This window comes from Branchiostoma lanceolatum, chromosome 6, assembly GCF_035083965.1.
Source record: "Branchiostoma lanceolatum isolate klBraLanc5 chromosome 6, klBraLanc5.hap2, whole genome shotgun sequence".
Lineage (NCBI taxonomy): Eukaryota > Metazoa > Chordata > Leptocardii > Amphioxiformes > Branchiostomatidae > Branchiostoma > Branchiostoma lanceolatum.
The window spans coordinates 405,220-426,498 of record NC_089727.1 but is presented as its reverse complement, the minus strand read 5'-3'; the positions used below and the strand labels follow the sequence as shown (position 1 = coordinate 426,498).

The 21,279-nt window shown below is 42.4% G+C and overlaps 1 protein-coding gene across 4 annotated transcripts; it reads left to right on the top strand.

Annotated features, from left to right (window-relative positions):
• Positions 1–1,193: 1,193 nt before the first annotated feature.
• On the top strand, positions 1,194–21,279 carry LOC136436047 (neurochondrin-like). 4 transcript variants are annotated; one of them, XM_066429741.1, is made up of 20 exons: positions 1,194–1,303; positions 1,933–2,123; positions 2,532–2,631; positions 3,483–3,559; positions 3,753–3,817; positions 7,851–8,005; positions 10,532–10,659; positions 10,797–10,856; positions 11,393–11,471; positions 12,080–12,240; positions 12,625–12,819; positions 13,282–13,397; positions 13,823–13,960; positions 14,269–14,358; positions 14,530–14,584; positions 15,665–15,788; positions 16,323–16,394; positions 19,192–19,359; positions 20,032–20,130; positions 20,281–21,279. In XM_066429741.1, exons 2-20 carry the CDS (start codon positions 1,956–1,958, stop codon positions 20,421–20,423), a joined length of 2,193 nt encoding a protein of 730 aa, XP_066285838.1. In that variant the 5' UTR covers positions 1,194–1,303; positions 1,933–1,955; the 3' UTR covers positions 20,424–21,279. The 4 variants fall into 4 exon arrangements, with proteins under 4 accessions (XP_066285838.1, XP_066285839.1, XP_066285836.1 ...); XM_066429742.1 differs by lacking the exon at positions 14,530–14,584 and having other exon boundaries at positions 3,486–3,559; positions 14,269–14,413; XM_066429739.1 differs by lacking the exon at positions 14,530–14,584 and having other exon boundaries at positions 14,269–14,413.

Below are 21,279 nucleotides of genomic sequence, written 5' to 3'. Positions count from 1 at the left end.
AATAAGGCAGAGAATTCTGTTTTCATCAAGCTTGATTTGATTATCCACCAATTAAGAGTTGACCGACCGCCATTATTAAGGGCAAACTAACTTTTAGACAGGCAGGACAGGAATTCGGACAACTTCTTTAGTTCTGCTAAGATCCAAAACCTCACGAGAGGAAGCAGAAATTAAAGGAAGAAGAAGTGTAAAACAGGGCAGATGTACACTTCCTGTAACATGGCGGGAACATCAGATATCATATCTGGTAATGTAGATAAACATCTGCCGACGCTCCCTGAGACAATCAACAAGCAGATGTACTTAGCTCTCTCCCGGTACATTGAGAGCACGCACAGACTCGATGTGCTCTCCTAGAAACACTTCCAGCAGCACGCAAGCACAAGTGACCAAGAGTTAAAGACCTAGAGAGACAATACCCTCGTATCTGAACCAAGCGTAACACAGCACCAAGAGACCACGTCTAGCGATATAATAGACGTTAAACAAGGACAACAACAACAACAACAACAATATTTGGTGGGGGAAAATATATAAACGTGTACGCGGACAATGTAAGTTTGTATTACAGGCAACATAGCTGTGTGCTTGGCTTTGTTCCCTCAAACCTGCCGTACAGTAACACAACAGAACCCTACAGCCAGCAAACCGGATGATCACATTATATATATTTTGGCACCGCAAATTATTTTGGGTGGAGCACTACCCCCACCCCCTTTGTCATCGCACAAAAACTCCATTCTGAGCGCCCAGCGCCTTCTGTAACAACACTAGTCGTTTAAGAGATTTACTGATATACTTGCTATTCATTCCATTGCCATAGGAAAGTCCAAACTGGACAATCGTAATGAAAATAGAGCAGAATTCTCACCGCTAAAACCCAGCCTGATGCAAAATGGCGGTTCGCTGTTTACTTCCGCCTTCACTGCATCATGGGAAGGGTGATTGGAAAGGTCCAACTAGGAAAGGGGTGTCCTAGACAAGCATTGCTCAATAAAATTTATATATTATTCACGTTCTAACAACAAAGCTTAACTAATAGTTTTAATTATTGATAACATATATATATTTAACCTAATGGATGTACTTTGTTCTACTTATATGCAAGGTGAATATTTCATTCATTTTTTAGAAACTGTTCATAATACCTATTTATGAATGGACTAGGTTGAAATATCACTCCTTCAACTGCACATGACCCCAGGCAACCCCGGTAAGGTTCGGCACAACGGTGTGAAAACGTCTAAATCTGCTGGTTTCTGAGCTTTAAATCACGATGATCGGACGAAGATAAGACTATCAGGTAAGAGAGAGGTTATTTGTGTTATTCCCGGTCGAGCAGAGCGCCCTTTGTTGCTCAAATCTCTGATTCCAGGTTTTGAAGCTGCCCAAACCCTACATGTGTGAACCACATGTTGAAGGGACAGAAGGGTATCAGCGGAACTTGGACTTGAAGTTTATCCATGGGCAAATTACCACTGATTCTAGACTCTAATTTATGAGCATTTTTGTCAGCCCTGTATAAGAAAAAATCGGTGAGTCATAATTTCTGACTCAAAGTAACGTTACCATCATCATCATCATCATCATTCGTCCGGATTTACTCCGGTCAGCTGCAGGTAGAGGAATTACACTTCATTACCACCAATAGATAACTAAAATAAAGGTAACGTGATATTATATAACGTTACCTTTATCTTTGTAAGTTAAGTGTAAATAGTACTGATATTATAAATATTTTGGTGTGCCTGCCTGTCTGTGTGTGTGTGTCTCTGTTGTGTGTGTGTGTGTCTCTGTTGTGCGTGCGTGTGTCTCTGTTGTGCGTGCGTGTGTGTGTATCTGCGCGTTTCTGGCAAGGGTCGCAAAGCAGTGTGGGTAAATAGGGTGTTCAAAGTCTGCCATCCCTGATTGCCAAGTGTATTTTCATTCCAGCAGGACGACACAAACAGGCGGAGATGGAGGTCACGGCGCCAACGGAAGGCGAGAAACAGCCGACCCTGCGGAGCTCGTCGGGAGGCAGCCGGGAACGCCCGCACTCCGTACCCAGCCTCGACCTGGACAGGTGTCTGCAGATGCTGCGGCAGGCGCGCTCCGACAGCGAACAGTTCGCAGCACTGCTGTTGGTGGGTTTGTTTGCTTGTTTGTTTGTTATTGACCTGGCCAGGTGTTTACAGATGTTACAACTTACAGCAGGCACACTCCGATGTAGCGAACAGTTCGCAGCTCTGCTGCAAAAGGAAAGCATCATTTTTTTCTTGTTTTGTTGTCCAGAAGACGAACTGATAGCTACATGTAGCCTCTGAAGCCTATTGGGATGTATATTGATACATCTAGATACTGTACATCCGTGAATAGTTTCATCAGGTTGGTATGTCAATGGATAAAAAGACTCTTTTTACACAACCAATTGGTCACCGAAACGTCAGTTGAATAATACACTTGGTTGTGCAAAAAGAGTATTTTTATTCAGATACTGTAACGTTACATGTTCACTGTTTAGTAACGTCCCCCCGTTACTCCTTCTCTCCCAGGTAACTAAGATGGTTCAAGCTCAAGAAACAGACGCCTCAACCAGGAGAAAAATCTTTGATGCAGTCGGCTTCACTTTCCCTAACAGGCTCCTCAAATCTGGTGAGTTTCACTTTCCCCAACAGGCTTCTCAAATCTGGTGAGAGTTCTGATTATTTTTGGTTCACACTCATGTGCTAGTCTGTGACACAGCCTGAAGAACATTTACCCGGCCAACATTTCAGCAACTCCTCAGCTGTGATTGTACCTTCCTCAGGGTGCTGCGGCAAGGAAGTGCTCCCAAATGTCGCTGAGTCTGTACTTTGTTAGTTTTAAGTTTATGATGACATGGAACTCGATGAAACTAACGATCCCTGCTATGAAAGTTAAAGTTAAAGTCCTCCCCGCACCGAAGGTGCATAAGGCGGCGCCCATCTCCGTTTCTGCAGCCCTTGGGCCACACTTTGTGCAAGTCACTACAGCAGGGGGCTAGTCCACTGGTAGTGGTGTGTGTTTAACTTCCATACACTTTCTTAAATGCTGAGTGCTATTAAGCAGAGAAACCATGTATCATTGTTGTATTTACCATTTTTTGAGTCTTTGATGTGACCCGGCCGGGGTTTGAACTCACGACCTACCGCATGCAAGGCGAACACTCTACCCACTAGGCCATTGCACCGGTGATCCCTGCTATGAGGGGAAAATTAAATGTGAAGATGTTCCCTGTTCCCTACAGTGGGGGGGGGGGGGGCCAAGGGGGAACATCAGTGCTTGGATTGTAAGTTCTGTGTGCATTATGAGATGGAACGATGCCTACTGTCAGTATGAGGAGAAAAGTAAACAATGTTCCGTGTTCCCTACAGCAGGCTAGGACCAGAGGGAGACGTCTTTGCTTAGTGTCATGTTTTTTGTGAGATAGAACGATGCCTACTATAAGGAGAAAAGTCACAGTCAGTGTTCCGTGTTCCCTGCAGCAGGAGGGCCGGAGGGGGACATCTACCGAGCGCTGGGAGTCACCATCTTCTCCTGCTTCTGTACCGACTTGGAACTGGTGAGAACAGCACAACCTGGGGAGCACCTGCTAGTTTTTATAGTTTAGTGAAGGCTTGACAAAATATTATGGCATTTATTTGTTAGCATAGAAATTGAAAAGTTTCTTTGAGTTCTTTTAAACTTTAAAAGAACATCAATCCCAGGTAGTCAGCAGAAACCTTATGACTGAAATTTCTTTCGTTTTTTTTCAGGTTCTTCATCATCATGTGACGTCCAAGATCCCACTTTTCACTGACATCATCGTGGAACCTCCGGGGTGAGTAACAGCTCTGAACATGATGAATTCTTATTTTCAATTTGATTTGGAACAAGAGTTCTACGACCTCATACCTTCGTCAAATGATTTTGACCTTTATGACTGACGTATTAGGAGTGTTTTTCATCAATCATCAATCATACCAGTTGACCCTCTTCACCCAAATAACATAAGTTGTCCAAACCTCCTTGTTATGACTATGAGCTTAACAAAGAAGGTTATGCTAACATTTATCATCAATTATGCAAATAAGCTCCCTCCTTATTAGCATAATTTGATTCCATGGTGTTCACATTCACACAACTTCCTAATGCCACAAGTATGAAATTGCCGTCATTTACTAGTATGGAATTAGAGTAGTTTCTCATTGATTATGCTAATTAGGCCAACATTTGCATATTTCCTATCTATCAACATTCCTCTCTTCCTTAGTTACAAATGTCACATATTTGAATAGTCATATCATGGAACACAGCAGATTTTTAAAATTGCCTCATTAATCATGTGAGTTAGAATTTGATTTGCTTAATCATCATCCAATCATACAAAGCATCACGTAAGCTATCTACATACCAAAAATCATGACCATCCATCAAGACCATCTCGAGTTATAGTTTTTCTCATCAATTATGTCAATGAGGTTCTCATTTGCAAAGCTGATATCTATTAATATTTCTCTCTTCCTCAGTTACATATGTCACATGTTTGAGAGTCCTATATTTTGATGGATGTATAAACTTTCCTCATTAATCATGCAAATTAGATACTGATTTGCATAATAAGTATCTAATCATGTACATCAGCACTCAAGCTATGTACTTACAAAAATTTATGACCATCCACCAAGCCCTTCTTGAGTAATTCCCTTTCAAAGTCTGAAGCAAAACCTGCCCCTGCTATAGCCAACCCATACGTCTGCTTGGAGACTACCTTACCAATGCCAACAGCTGGCTGACAGCCAATTTGTGTAACTGACGTTTCCTGCCTCCAATATGACCCCTCAGGACCCTTGCCCCTATCCATGACGCCTTAAATTGGAATAACACAGCCAACACGTACATTCTACTCTACTCTACTCATACTTCAGCATACAATGTAACACATTTTTACACTTTTCTCGTTAATTATGCAAAACACTTCGCCCAAAATCTAATCATCTTGAGATGTCCCACATACACACCGACACACCAACTACGACAACAAACCATCCAGGCGTTCTCGACTTATTCTGTTCACTAACAGACACACAGACAAGCACCATCGAATAACCTTGTCGACGAAACCATTTCGTCGACGAAGGTAATTAAACAGTCTACGATAAAGTCAACTTTTTATTTGATTTGATACAATGATTATTGTTGATACATTAATTTTATAAGATGTCATCGTAATACATCTCATGAATTGTTAGTTAAGACTAGTTGTTATGACAAAAACTGTCTGTTCTATTGAATTTGATTACAAAGAATAAGTGCTAATTACAGTGTTATTACTTTTAAATGTTGCTATTCAAAGTGACGGGCACTTCTGTTGTATCTGTTAGAGACAAATATGGACTTGATGTAACAGTTACTATAAGTGTGGATGGGCCCTTAGAGAGAAATTAGCTCCTGAGGACCAAGACTGGGTGTAAAATAACCCATAGTCATGTACGATGTACATGTTAGCGGTTCTTACAATAAGGCCACACCAATTCATTTTCTTGGTTAACGGAATAAAAAAATGTAAAAAAAATGCTAGTTTGGAGAAACAACATGAAAACAGAATCTCAGAGGAAAGCATTATTATGCATAATTAATGTGACTGTAAGCCATTACAACAAGGTCAAGCAGAGGGTAGCTGCCAAGGAAAGATGTCTGAATGACGCGCCTTACTAGGTGAGAAGTTGGCTTTGAACTTTCAACTCCCCCCCCCTGTCCCGTCCCCCCCCCCCCCCATGCTGTCTGAAAGCACTACTGAAGAATAGACAGGAACTTTTCTATTTAAGAACGCACCCCTCAGGCTCAGACACAAACAATTTTCTCTCTCTTTCAATCTTTCTAACTGTTAAAAACCTTTTACAAGCCCAGGTTTTGTTTCTCTTTAAGTGACTGTACACAACCGGCACAACAAAGGTGATGTTGTTTTAGGAATCAGAACTGAGGCACCGACGCAGCAAATCACTAGAGCTTTAGTCCTGAATAGCATTCTTTCTTCTCGCCTCAGTTTCTGAGCTGCAGGTTTGAATGGGCTCCCTGAACACAAATGTTGTTGTAAGGAACTCAATGACAGCATCAACAAGTAATAAATAATGAGGGCAACAAAAGGCTAAGAATTGTGTGCTGGAAATACTTTCAAACGTTCTCCCTGCGTGGGATAGAGGTAGGCATGGCACTCTGTGTAAGTACACTTTATACTGACAAACTACTCTGAACTGTCACATTCTCGTGGCGTCCAGTCAGTTTATTGGTTCTTTATCAGATTTAACAAAGACAACTGTAATTCACTTTATCTTCACAGTAGCAAAATTTCACGGTGTAAGGAAATTGGACATTTTCACTGAACTTTAACTTCACGGTGGCGGCATGTGATTTACAGAGCAGGTGTGTGAAGGAATCATAATTTACAACAGGTATTTCACGGTGATGATAAGTTCACGGTACAGAGGTGACCGTGAAAACAGTGAACATAAAGTTAGAGTGAAAGAAACAAGAATTACGGTAATCCTGAACAGAATCTGAAAGAAAAGTCTGTACCTTAATTGGTACACACAGTTTTGGGGAGTGAATATGGTCAGAATCAGATTGAAGTTTTCCTCCCAGCCCCTTGTTTTGCTTTGAAAAATTGAAACTCAGAAATAGGTTAGTGTGGTGGCCTGGTAAACATTTTTAGAGATTTTAATTTGCTGATGTTTTTTTCAGTGAGGTGTGACCTTGAATGTGGTCCATATGTGCATGTGTGTGGCAGTGTATCCCAGCTAGTGTAGGTTGTTTACAGGCTATATGATATGATCAGATCAAGTTCATTGTCAAAACATCGCAGAAAAAGAGTTTGTTTGTTACATCAATGTGTTTGTATCATACTAACATGTATGTATCAAGTTTGACTGTTTGAGGTATCTCTTTGTTTTCCAAACTTCTATTGAAGTCAGAGAAATTGTCCCACACTTTTGGAATCAAGCTAAGTGTTTCTGTCCTTAGCCCGGCTGTGAAAGTTCTTCTTACCTTCCACCTCAGGTTTCAGCTGGGATGTTTGTTCTTAAGGCAGGTGTTTGAGACGCGTCTTAAAACTTAAGTAGGCAGAACACCTCAAGGGGTGTAAGATGTCCTCCAAAAGGTTTTTTTCTTAAGGTGCCCACTTAAGCATTTCTTCCTTCGTTACATGATTAGCTTGGTCTTTGACATAAACATGGACTTTTTTAAAGACTTGAAATGAAAAAAAAATCCATTCAGTCAAGTCAGCAGTTCACAATACTGTAGCTGCATCAATTTTAGAGTTGAGTTTCCACCAAACATCTTTGCATCTTTAGTTAGACTGAAGGCATTTAATTAGACTAAGTCTTCAAGTGTTTCTAAGCCTGCTTGAAACATTACTTGATTATCTGAAGAGCCCAGAGTCCTCCTTAATTAAGCCAGTGCAACACAAAGGTTTCAGTAACTTAGAAACACCAGGCGAATGAAGCAAAGCTGATAGGTCAATAACAGCTTCACCACAGCTCATGTTTTTAGCCAAGCGCACTACTGGGACCAGGCCTGTCTCCAGATTTCTTCCGTCCCACTCGTTGTTCCAGAGCCTGTGTTGTTGATTTTCATTTTAGATCTGTCTTTTTTAACATAATCGTAGTAACCTGTCTTTTTAAGCTTACGAAAACACATTTTCATCAGTCTCCTGTCATGAACGCCAGTTTTTTTGGACGGGAGAGGTGAAATTTTTGTCCATCCCAACAAGAAAATTTCTGTCCTTGGACGGAGGGACGGGTCCTGGAGACAGCGGTTCTTATCTAGATGTGTGAGGCGTTCTTAGACGTGTCTAAGATGTCGTTTCCCTTCCCCAGTGGTTCTGACGAGGACAGGACGACCCATCACAGCATGGTGGAGGACTGCTACCAGTGTCTGCTGGCCATTGGAGCCACGCAGGCAGGGCGGGTACAGCTCATCGCACGGGACTCCGTACCCGTGCTGTGTCAGGCAGTCATCAGGAAAATGTATGGTAAGTATCATAGGCAGGAGTTCGGGGTGAGGATGGGAAATGTAAAGTTATGATATAGAGTTTGGAACTGTTACAGTAACTGTTGTTGAAGAGAACACAACAAGTCAACTTGATGGTTGAACCAGAAAATAATGCTCAAAAAGTTTAATGATTAATTAATCATTACTTAACTTTAATGATTCTGAGGGAAAAGTCTGTACTTTGTAATTGGTACACACAGTTTCAGGGAGTGAATATACATGTAGTCGGATTCAAGTTTTCCTCACTGTCCTCTGTTTTCAACTTAACCTCTTGCTTCTTGCTATACTAAAACAGCCTAAGAACCAGGGAAATAAATTTATGTGGCCTGATGTACATTATAGTACTCTCATCTCCCAAATAAACATACCCCCCGGAATAAACATACCCCCTGGACAAATTTTTAAAATCTAATAAACATACCCCCCGGAATAAACGTACCCCCCGGAAAATTACCAAATTGACACGTTAACTGTGTCCATGCTACTTCTGTCTTAGGGAAAGAAGATGATAAGCAGGTAGGTTCTTTTTATTTACATATTCTATATAAGTATGTAAATAACGAACCGAATAACTGTAGATATCTTGTTCAAATTATAATCATTTTCTCCACTTTTGGAAAAATTGGGCATAGGTTCCCCGCGGGGGCCAACGGTGCTTCAAATTCAACAAGTGATAATGTGCATGATACATGTATTTTCTACTTGGAACTTGAACCAAGTGATCAAGGAAAATTGTTGTATAAACTGGCATATCATTAAAACAGAAGTAGTTGCCAAACTTCTCAGTTCACTTGCATGGGTAACACCTTGTACAAATGTATCAACATTTAGAACTTGAACAGAAAATTACCATATCCTGAATATCCGATGAAAGTATTACGTATTTGTAAAAGCCATGTAGAAAAGGTTGAACTATGACATGTATGATGTTAGTTGTTACTAGTACTTTTTCTTGCTCAACTTTCCATTTATCATGTATGCATTGCATATAGAAACATGGATTAATTTTGTAAACATTACTAGAAGTATATGCTTTCCACAAAATCACCTTATTATAAAGAACATTATCATATATTCTCCTTTATTGTGTTGTTGCAATCCAAATAATTTCAAATCCAAAAATTACCCTTGATGTATGCAGAAAAAAATCTTTCATTTTGAGAAACTTAGTTGTCAACAAATTCATTGTTTAGATGTGAGAAATCTCAGGCTTGCTCTATTTTGTGCTCTCTCTTTCTGATTAAAAGTTCCTTGGTTACATCTAAAACATTGCCACAAACCACAGGGTTCTCATGTTACACATCAAAGCGCGAGTCAGACGGAGCGGCACTGAACACAGGAACACAGACAGTAAGGGGCGGGGCTAACAGAGAGCTACATGAAGTTCTGAGAATACTCAGCCAATTTGTTTGTAGGGGAGTGATTTTTGTCAAAACATCGTAGGTGATAATTACTGAATATAGATTGCAACTTAGTGTTGTTTATCAACTATTAAGTGGGAAGTCACTTTCTTGAAATACCACGCATTTCTGACAAAGACAAAAGAGTTTTATTGGAAGATCAAAAAGAGCTGTTTCCCCTTGGTAGAAGTGAGTTCTTCCGTCCGTGGGAAATTTCTAGTGGCGTGCGTTACTGTACTGTGGCGATTTTCCAAGGGCTGAATTTTCATGTTTGCGGTAGGAACCGTAGGATTTAAATGTTTTTGTAGATTTTAAAAGTATTATTCAGTTTTTAATGCTAAGACACTGTCATAATGTGGTGTTATTTTCATATTCTAAAAGTTTTGAGGAAAGGCTGTATTTCACGTGAGTAGAATTTACATGCGACTCAATGGTAACTTGAGCATTCATGGTGTTGATTACGTTGTTCAAGGTTGTTCTTTTGGCAATGTTTTTGTCTTTTTCGAGCGTAAATTTTGCGATCACTGTAAGAATTCAGATGGTCTAGAACGGGAAAAGACTGTCAATGTTGTTTATATGAAAAATAGATTTCAAAACTTAAGTGTGGCGTCTTATTTTGTCTGAGATAACAACATTTACTTTGTATCGAGATCGACTGACATGTTAGTACCGCCAGGATTTCACAAATGCCGGGTCATAGCAGCAGGGAAATCAACGCCGCTAGGCCGAAAAATAGCAAATTATGAGCAAAAATGTCGGGGAAATATGGGCAGGAATACCCAAACTTTCGATTTTGATGGAATCCCTGGTTAGCAAAACTCTGATTTTCAAAAAATTAATAAACGTACTGTCCAAAATAAGAACGTACTGGGTGGATTTTGAGGCTGAAAAAAATAAACGTACCGGTACGTTTATTTGGGAGATGAGAGTAAACATTGTGTTTATGTAAGTATGCTGGCTAATTTTACAGATCTAAGTTACTGTTATTTTTGTTTTGCTTGAGCAATTCTGCTCCGATGCACTTAAGAAGGAAGTCTTGCAGTACAAGCTGGATTGGGGAGGGATTCCAGGATTAGGCCCACATTGATCAGTGTTTGTTTCTGCAGGATACGGCCAGGCCATGCAGATTATGAGGCAGCTGCTGATGGAGCATGGGAGGGAACTCTGGAACAAACACGGCGACGCGCTCACCCACCTCCTCACAGCCATGGCCAAGGAGTTCACAGACGCAGATGTGAGTTTATTCAAACCTTAATTAGTTCCTTCCGTAACTGTATGGAGTACACTTGCAGTAGTTACTTCAGGAGACTTTTTATAGTAAACATTACAGCCAGATTGTTTGTTTATTAATTCTTTCTTTGTATTTTTCAGGACATCAGCAAGTTCGTCCTCTGTGAGGATCTGGGTCTTCTACTGTCAGGTAGAGACAAGGTAAAGTCTCATCATTTCTCACCATTGGTTCATCCTTTTAGATAGTTATGACAGTTTGACACCCTTACACTAGTAAAAGGGTGGAATCGCTGGTATAGCTTACATAAGCATAGATCAAAAGGTCACAGGTTTGGTTCCTGGCATTCCTTGCAAGACATGGTGTACCTGGAAAAGGCACTTTACACAACTTTCCTCACTCCACCGAGGTGTAAGAATGGGTACCTGACTTCAGTTGGGGAGGTAAAAGGCAGTGGAAGGAGACAGATGGGCTCCACCTTCCAATACCGTGCCCTAGACACAGTGGATAACAATCCACTGCCGGTATCAAAAAGGCTGTTGGGCTGCCTTTACCTTTGTTTGGTTGAACCAGGCCGCTTTTCATTGAGGTCATGAGGGAAGAGGTAAGGGTCAGATACAATATAGCAGAGATACATGTAGTCATTACCTTGGACTAGTGAGTTCTGGCAGCTGAGATGCCAGGTTATGATGATAAGAGTAAATGATTAATTACATCTCTTTCTTCACATCTTCCCCAGGATTCTGGAGACTTTCTTCACTACACCTGGGCGGAAGACGTCTTAAACGGTCTCTCAGAGATCCTTGGGAGCTACATAGGTCAGTCTGGAGGGGTCTGTTGTGTGTTTATTACCCTGGACATGTAGTTTGCATAGTCCCCACGACTTGACCACATAACTGTGCTGCACACCACTGTGTCAGGGACCCCTGCAGCAGTATAATCAAATACTGGATACTGCTACTACTATAATATTATTAATTAAAACAAATTACATGTACCTGGTAACTTCCAGGTGTAAGTATTTAACATGGTGTGCAGTCCTTACCCCATAGTCACATGAGTGTATATGGTACCCACTTGTTGTTCCACAAGCCCAGAACAGAGAAACCTGGACCACAGGTTATTTTGTCAACTTGTTCAGCAACTACAGGTACATGTACAGGTACTGTACCTGTACCTGAACCTCAGTACCTGTACCTATCCCTGGTGTTAAATGTAGGCACACATCCCTATCCTACATGTACATGGTACATGTACCTGAAGTGTCCTTGTTGTCTTCAGGCCCAGAACAGAGAAACCTGGCCCACTGTCCTGTACTAGTGCTGCGTACCTAAATGTAACATCAGGTACCGGTACAGAGATTCCTGTAACTAAACTTCAGTACCAGTACCTGATGTAACGTTAGCGGTTATTTGTTGTTCCTCAGGCCCAGAACAGAGGAACCCGGCCCTTGAACTGGCCTCTCTCATGCTGGACCACCTCGGCATCGAGTGGGCGATGTCGGCCAATGTCAAGTTCGTGCTGCTGCTGGTGAACTTGGCCTGTGTGGAGGTCAGGATGGTGCTGGAGGATCCCGACGTCAAACAGGTGTGTTTGTGTTTGCTTGTTAGTGCTGACCTTGTTCACATACATGTATTTTGATTTGTATCCACGCTTCATTTTTGTTAAAAATAAGGTTTTGTATCATTGACTTTTTGTTAGAGTGGAAAGATTGGACAAGCCGAAATTATGATGGAGGCCACAAGCCAATCAGAACCTTTGTTACATCTCTGCTGTTTGTCTCAGCTGCGTACAGTAACTTCATGATTATGGGAAAAAAACAAAAGTTATGTTTCCCATGAGGTTTTCTTTCACAGTAACCTCATAGTCATCTAAATAAGAACAGTACTGTCAGAGTTATCATATTTCCCATGTTCAAGTTTTCCTGAAGTCATATTCACTCAGTAAACTCATATTACTGTGTTTCTCCAGGTTTTCCAGAAGTCTGCCCTGATGTCTGCCTGTTACAACATCCTGGAGTCCGCCATCATGTTCACCTCGTGCACTCCGACCTCTGACCTCCCGTTGAACCCCAAGCAGATCGAGCAGTTCGTGGAGTCCCTGCAGGGGGCGTACGTCGGGGTCACGTTCTTCCTCGCGCAGGTCGCGGAACAGCCGCAGGACACGGTGAGGGAACGGGCTTTATTTTTTGCTTTTTTTGTTTCCTTGCCATTTCTCTCTTGTTGGTAAGTGTGGTGGGTTCTTTAATGTGCTCAAGGTGTGGCTCTCCTCCGGCTCTACGTTCCGTCAGAGGAACGTCTCTAACTGAAGCTAGGTGCTCATTTCCACTTGAGTAAAATGAGGAAAAAGGTGTGATAATTAAGTGCCTTTCCCAAGGGCACAACATTTGGGCCTGCTTGTAATTAAAACGAAGAAGTTTTCTAAGTAATTATTTTTAACCACAAAATCACATTGCCACCTGGACGTGCAAATGAAACAGTCTGCACCACATGTCTTCTAGTGTATAGAATTGATGAGAAGAAAGAAGAGGTAAAATTAGATCATCAGTCTGTTGATAAAGGTTAGTTTACTCTATTATACATGTGACTTCATTGTTGATTGTTAAAAAATGTCCCCCCTCCTGTTTAGTGGTCCCACCCCCTGGTGACGGCCTCGGTGCGAGTGTTGGGGGCGTGGCTCGCCGAGGAGACCTCAGCGCTGAGGGAGGAAGTCTACGGGCTCCTGCCTTTCCTCATCAAACTGGGGTGGGTGGTTTTACCTGCGGGGTGATGTTTGTTTGTTGTGGCGTGTGTCTGTAGTTATGTGAATGTTGTAGAGGGAGGAGGTCTACGGGCTCCTGCCTTTCCTCATCAAACTGGGGTGGGTGGTGTTTGTTTGTTTTTGTATTTGTTATGAAAGGTTGGAGTGATCATTACATTTGCTGAAGTTCCGGCAGGGGCAGGAAAACCTTTAAGATGGAAATCAGCGTTGGTGGTTGGTTCAGTACCAAGGACGGCTCTCACCGTTGTCATTGAAAATGAAAACTTGGTTCTCATGTCTAACATTTCTGTGACGCCAAGTTTTAAAAAAAAATGGCTTTAAAAGCTGGAAAAGAGGATGGCAGAGAATGATATTTCATGTTGCGTTACCGGTTTGTAAATATGCCCTGCTATGTACATTGTACTTGTAGGAGTTTGTCCTTAGATGACACAGAGGACCAGTCCAAAGGAGCTGCGGGGGTGTCCGGCCTGTCTGAGGAGATGCAGGAGTTGGACTTACAGATGGAATCAGAGAAGGAACAGTACCTACCCAAGTCTGGTGTTCTCAGGTAAGGGAGAATAAGGATTGGAGAGTTTTTTTGTTTTTTTTCTCCTATTTTTGATGGAAAGAAAAAAAGAACAGCTTAAGTTGTTTATAGTGAGTTAATCTTTTCTGAAATTTGAAAAAAGATGTTATCAAAATTCAAAGACAGCCTTCACACTGGGACAGTACACAGGCAGTACAGGTTAACTTGTCTGTGTACTTTTTCTATGCCTTGTTTCATGTTGCAATTAGCCTTCAGGCAAGAACTTGCAAATAAACTCTCTTTATTCATTCATTTTTTCATTCCTTCCTTCATCCATCCCTCCTCCCCAGTTTCCTGCTGCCGGGGCTGTGTCACCTGACGGCCGAACCCCGACCCCGGGCCCTCCTGCTGCAGCTGCAGGTGCACCAGGTGCTGGCCAGGTGTCTCCAGCTGCACCTGGCAAACTTCCTCAGCACGAAGGACCACCAGTCGGAGGTACGCAAGTATCTGTATCTGTATCTATGAAGCCGGTATAATTATAACCGCCATTAGGCGTAACACACCAGCTTCGCAGGCACGCGGCGCGGCAGCAGCTGGTTATATTACACCAGGTGTCTGCAGCTGCACCTGGCAAACTTCCTCGGCACTAAGGATCGCCAGTCGGAGGTATGCAAGTATCTGTATCTGTATCTATGAAGCCGGTATAACCGCCATTAGGCGTAACACACCAGCTTCGCAGGCACGCGGCGCGGCAGCAGCTGGTTATATTACACCAGGTGTCTCCAGCTGCACCTGGCAAACTTCCTCGGCACGAAGGATCGCCAGTCGGAGGTATGCAAGTATCTGTATCTTGTATCAATGTAGCCGGTATAACCGCCATTAGGCGTAACACACCAGCTTCGCAGGCACGCGGCGCGGCAGCAGCTGGTCATATTACACCGAACGGTCTGTTACACCTAGTCTTTGCATATCTGACTGCAACCGTTCTTTAAAGCCGCAAGTCCTTCTACATGTAACCTCCAATAACGTTGGTCTGCCAGGTTACATAATCATTATACTTACGAGACAGATATTGTGCAGCAATTGTACAAGGCACAAAGTATGGCTGGTACATAACTACAGTTCTATCTATATCTAAGGGCTAATCTACCTAATACAAGAGTGTATAGTATGGGTTTAGAATGGGTTCTTACAAACATTGGAGGAATTTCTATCGTCTAAACATTCTTTAATATATTTTCCTAATGTATACCATGCAGGGGTTGTCACATGTCAATATGTACTTTTACTTAAAAGTTTGCTATTTAAGTCCATTGAAATACAGCCTGGTATATAAAATGATAGCCTTGTGTACAGTGAATTTCATTTATTAGAATATATATGTATACATCACTTTGGAAAACAGTTGGTTAGAGAGATCTCTGGAGCAGCAGTCACTCACTAATGACCCATGACCTCAGTGGTCGTAGGGGTGTCATGACAGCCAGCCGCAGTGGAGCAGCACTACATGTAGGTATGAACAATTGGATATGCAGGAGTGCATTATACTGAGGGACGGGATTCTGCTGCAGAAGCCTCAGGGAAACTTCAGATTGAAAATACATTTTTTCTGTTCAATCAGCAGAGAAGATTCTGAAGAGGTCTAACTTGTATTCCTGATTGTGACATATACATTGTAACTGGCGGAGAAAACCTGCTACTGTAACAGTGAGACTTAGCTGCTGCACTCCCGCCTGCCGCCCCTAGATGGCGCTGCGCACCCTGTGTGGGATCTTCCTGAACCTGCTGGTGCTGAGTCCGCAGCCCCTGACCTCTAACCCCAACATGGCCGCCCTGCTGAACAGGATCATGGGAGCTGTGCCACAGTTAGGCAAGTTTTTGTTGTTTGTTTGTTTGTTTGTAACTCCTCAGTTTTGTACATGCTTAATTGTAAACTGTGCAAGGCTGGTGTAACTTAAGGTTTGAACCACTCACACCGGAAAGGTCCCCTACTCTTTTCGATAAGTGTGGTGGGTTCTGTAACGTGCTCGAGATGTGGCTCTCCTCAAACACGGGACCTCCGGTTTTATGTCCCATGCGAGACCCCCAGTGAGAGTTTTACACAATAGAGCTTGCTTGAAATGAAGGCCTGGTCTTTCTGGTAGTATTTATATTGTTTACTTTTTGTTCCCTGTATGTTGTCAGTTCTTGGAAAAATAGATAGCAGTTTTCAAGAACTTTAGATATCTGCAGTTTAAAACAGCTCACAGAATCTGAAACTGTTGTTAGAAAGCTTTAAGAAACAAGGTTACAAGTTGTGTTGAAATACAAGACTTGAAGCTCTGTATGACTGTATGACAATGAACTCTTGGACATGTGTATAGATAAGTTTGTAACCCATGACCTTGACCCCCTGTGACCCCAGGCTGCCCTGAACACACCGTGCTGCTGGCCAACTTTGTGGTCATGTGTCTCATGCAGGCCAGGGGGGTCAAAGGTGAGGTCATCTGCAATTCTTAACATTGCAACATTCTGTCTAAGATTTCCTTTTTATTCAGGGAAGATGGTTTTCTCTGTCTCTCTCTCTCTCTGCCTCTCTCTCACTCTCCCTCTCTCATGAATCCATATAAAGACCTCATCACCACGGTAAAGAAAAGAAAACAGAAGTGGTACGGCCATGTGTCACGGTCATCGGGACTAGCCAAAACTGTCATGTTTGGAACCGTCCAGGGAGGAAGAAAGAGGGGTAGACAACGGAGAGGATGGGAGGATAACATCAGAGAATGGACTGGCATTACACCAAGCGAAACATTAAGAAGAACAGAAAACTGAGAAGGGTGGAGAAAACTGGTTCACCCGTTGTCAGATCTTCTGTAGTGCCCCAGCAGTTAAGTAGATAAATAAAGGACAGATGAGACAAGAGATAAATGAACTTCAGCCCCACTGTAGCAATCTACAGCCCCATCAAGGAACAAATGTAGCAATTCCGCCTCCTCGTCGTAAATCCCGCCGACCCTTCCAGACACCGGTGAGTCACGCTGGGATATCTCACCCGTGAGAAGCTGTGGCCTCAGTGATGCATCACAGTGATGGAGTCAGGCCACGACAAGTCAGCTGTTGGTTCTTGTATAGAAAAAAGTAATGTTTACAGGAAGATCAACATGAAAACAGAGTCAGAGGGATAGTCTGTACCTTGGTACAGTTTCAGGGAGGGAAACAGTCAGAGTCAAATCTTCTTCCAAGCACCTGATTTTCTCTCATCCTTTTTGATGTGAACTGTGGAAGTCGGGCCAGGACAACTCAGTTGTTGGTTCTCAGAATGTCTGATTTAAAACATAAAAACTTGCTGAGCTGGATGTTTGATAAACATGAAAACAGAGTCTGAGGGAAAGTCTGTACCTTGGTACACACAGTTCCAGGGAGTGGACATAGTCACAGTCCTCCTAGCCCTCTGGTTTTATCCTGCCCTCTTGTCACATTTTTCTGTCTGAGAAACAAGTAAATGAATTTGTGTGGGTTCGTCTTCGAGTATATTGTAGTTATTGCCCCTCCAGCCCAGCCTAACTCAGTGTGTGTGACTCAGAATCCGTGATGGGAGAATATTGAGTGACTCATCGTGTGACTCCAGGTAGCTGTGAGTCAGATGAGGTGCGCTCATTTCCCACCACTCCTCTACATGTATGACTGGTCCTGCTGCACTTGTCAGCTAGTATATTGTCAGCAGTGTTGTTTTGGGTGGCGACAGTCAAGGGTCGCACGCTTGAATAAAGTTGTAGGCTCAATTCTCACTGGTTGCTGTATCATAGAGAGATTCAATCCCAGTCTCTGTTCATTGTTCAACACACAGATGGTTTTAAACAACACCAGGAGTGACATGATGTTCGATGTGCTTGTTTAGCTGGTGTGTTACACTGAACAACTAGTATACAGATACAGAACACACATAATGTTCCATTATACTTTTATGTCATACATGGGCTGTGATAGCATTTGATATGAGCGTTCCATCCCAGTCTGTGCTTTAAGGTTTTCCATGGGCTTCTGCTTGTATTGCATAGGCTTCCATAGAATAATTTGAAAGCACTTAATGTATACTGAGGATTCAGAAAAAATGGAATTGATCTTCTTACAATTTGTTGTTTGAGAACAGCAAATTTTCTCAACTTCTGTCACATTTCACATGGAAATGTATGTCTTCTCGGTTGGGTATGACTAGCTAACGAAAAAGCTTCATGCTTTGTCCTCAGTCTGAGGTTCGACCGCTTTACCTTTACCTTATGACTGTCTATGACATAAAAAGAATACAATGTACAACACGGTGTATTCCGCATCACCCTCTGTCCCAGCCCTTCTGCATGTGATATGGAATACACAGTGTTGTATTCTCCATATAGGGAATATCCCAGTCTCGGTACCAGGTCATGTTATTCTCCTCCCGGCTGCTTTATTGTCCTTGTCCCATTTATGCCTCCATCTGTCCTCGTCTGCTTTTGTGTGGTACAATTTTGTTTCTTCCTCTCCAGTCTCAGATCAATCATGTCTTAGAGGTCACATCTTAATCACGTCTTAGAGGTCAAATCTAAATCACGTCTTGTGAGGCTCCTGTCCTCAGATCAGGGTTTAGTGCGGTTCAATTTTGCTTCTTCCCCATTAGTTTCAAATCAATCATGTCTTAGAGGTCACGTCTTCGAGGTCAAATCTTAATCACGTCTTGAGAGGCTCCTGTCCTTGTCTTAGATCCGGCGCACCTTAGCTTGCTGATGGACAAGATAAGAACCATCACCTGTGACCTCTGGCTCTCTGCCCCAGTTCTGCTCTTCTCCATCCTCTTCCCTCTCAATCAACTAACGGACAGCCGCTTCATCTGTTCCCTGAGACTGTATCTGTTTTTATAAAGTAGAGTGGACTCATTCCTCAAGCTAACCGACATCTTTCTGTAAGGCATCTGGAGCCACATAGTTCCCAATTGGGACTTTTATTCAGTCTAGTACCACAGCCAGTTTTGCCATGACAGAGTTACAAACTCATCTGTTTTTATGTTGATTTTGCAGTCCAGTATCATATTGGCATGGCCTGCAGTATGGGAAAACCCTGCATAAACAATACTTGACTTTCATGAAATCTAAGTTCAAGTCACTGGTTTTCTTTCAGCTTTGTTTTTGTTTTCTTTTAAGATACATGCAGGAGACTGCAGTAATATTGATCATTACCACTTGCGGAAAAAAAGTTTTGAAAAGTTGTTGAAGAGTTTAAGTTGATTGTTTTACTTTAAGACTTTCTTGTTTTTCTTAAAGACTTGCAGGAGACGTCGGTGACGAGGCAGTTCTTCCGCACAGCGGTGGAGTTTCTGGGTGGGGCGTACCATGTCACACGCGGGGGGGAGCAGAAGCACCTGTCAGTCTCCCCGGCGTACAGCCAACACTGGGACAGCATCTCTGAGCTCTGGTTCCTCGGCATGCAAGGTAGGGTCCCAAATATGCAAATTAGACAGTCTGACCCCAGCGTACAGCCCACACTGGGACAGTATCTCTGAGCTCTGGTTCCTGGGTATGCAAGGTGGGAACTTTGTCCCAAGTATGCTAATTGGTTGGGAGCTTACACTGGCCAGGCTGTGTAATTATAGGGTCCCAAGTATGCAAATTCAACAGTGTTGATATCTTACAAAAAAATCAATTATTAAACCATAACATGCAAATTTGGCCTTGTTTGGTGTTACAGTGACACTTAAACTCTTGTTAGCACCTTATTTTGGAAGCAGCATTTTGATTTCAGTGAATGTTTGTTTGTTTGAACCTTTGTTTATTCAGTAGAAGCTCAAATCAGTCTGCAGATCGCTTTTCATTGAGGTGATATGTGATGTTGTTGTACAATAAATATGTAATGACATATGTTGATAGAGTTATTAGGACTCAAATGACTGTGTATCTCTGTTATATTGTATCTGACCCTAACCTCTTCCCTCATGACCTCAATGAAAAGCGGCCTGCGTGCCGATTTGAGCATATCATGAATAAACAAAGGTTCAAACAAATAGTTATTTTGAAGCAATATTTCACATGTTGTTTCATGATTAACGTTATGCATACAAAATAGATAATGTATAAAAATCTGACCAGAATGTTTTCCCATTCCAGCTCTGGTGTCCTGTATTCCCCAGTTGCCATGGTTACCTGCAATCTTCCTAGAAACCGGCCTGCTGAAGAATGTTGTGGCTCTGTTACAGGACATCCCAGGTAACGTTTTATAGGCCAAGACTGAATGTTGCTGAGTTCAATCATAGAAGCACCGATGGAAATTTGGAAAAATTCTGTACTTCTAGCAGTTTTGCTAAAATCTGATATCTAGTACATGTAGCAGTTACATTTCGATTGTCCTTTTGACAGGAGGTGATTTTGACCTTGACACCGTTGACCTCTACCAGAACATGGTGGTGGAAGTTGCAAAGCATGATGGGAAGTGTCAGCAGTGGCTCCAGCAGAACGGAGGCTTGGAAGTGGCAAGGTCGGTTCAATGTCATTTCAAATGATCTGTTCTGCTGGTTCTACAGCTTTCATCATATGTGTGGTGGGTTCTTTAACGTGCTCAAAGTGTGGCTGTCCTCAAACATAAGGCTTTATGTCCCATCCAAGAAGACATCCCTAACCAAACCTGAGTAAAGTGTGGAAAAATAGGTGTAAAATGCAATTCCCAGGGCACAACACTGGGGCCTGCTAGGGATTTGAACCCAGAACCTTTAGTAATAGACTCTAAGCCAACAACCCTAACCACAAGACCGCCTTGCCACCACTTATAGTTTATATCATACTCAAATACAAAATTTACACAGTGACTTTGCTACACCCAATCATGATTTCCTGGTAAGGACTGTCAGATACTAATTGAACTAACTTATCGGCGCCCCCTGGACAGAGTGGACAGGTTTACAGCTTATCGAATCGACTCCCGATAACAGTGAAGTCCGACCACCTCGGGGAACGGCGGGGTTACACGAGGTGAGCAACTTTCTTCTCTTCTCATCACCTCACCTCACCTCATCTGTCCCTTTGTCTGACTATCCAAACGTTGGGGCACCACAGACGATCTGGCAACTGGTTTTTTCCACTCTTCCCAGTTTTCTGTTCTTCACTATGTTTCCCTTAGGCTTAGTGTCATACCTGAGTGTCCATTCAGGTGGGACACTTCGTCTTCCACTTCTTCCAAAAAAGAAGTCAAACCCAAAAAGCGTAGATTGTATTCCGTAGTAGTTTTTAGAATGGCCATGTGTTCTACTAGTCAACATTGTTAACTCTCACTATCTGTACAGTATACCCTTGCTATGTATTGTTTCATGTTGCAATTAGCCTTCGGGCAAGAACTTGCAAATAAAATTATTATTATTATCA

Coding starts and splice junctions, on each gene's coding strand:
- LOC136436047 (XM_066429741.1), top strand. CDS start 1,956: ATGGAGGTCACGGCGCCAACGGAAGGCGAGAAACAGCCGACCCTGCGG. Junction 3,818..7,850: donor ATCATCGTGGAACCTCCGGG/GTGAGTAACAGC, acceptor TCCCTTCCCCAG/TGGTTCTGACGAGGACAGGA. Junction 16,395..19,191: donor GCAGGCCAGGGGGGTCAAAG/GTGAGGTCATCT, acceptor TTTTTCTTAAAG/ACTTGCAGGAGACGTCGGTG.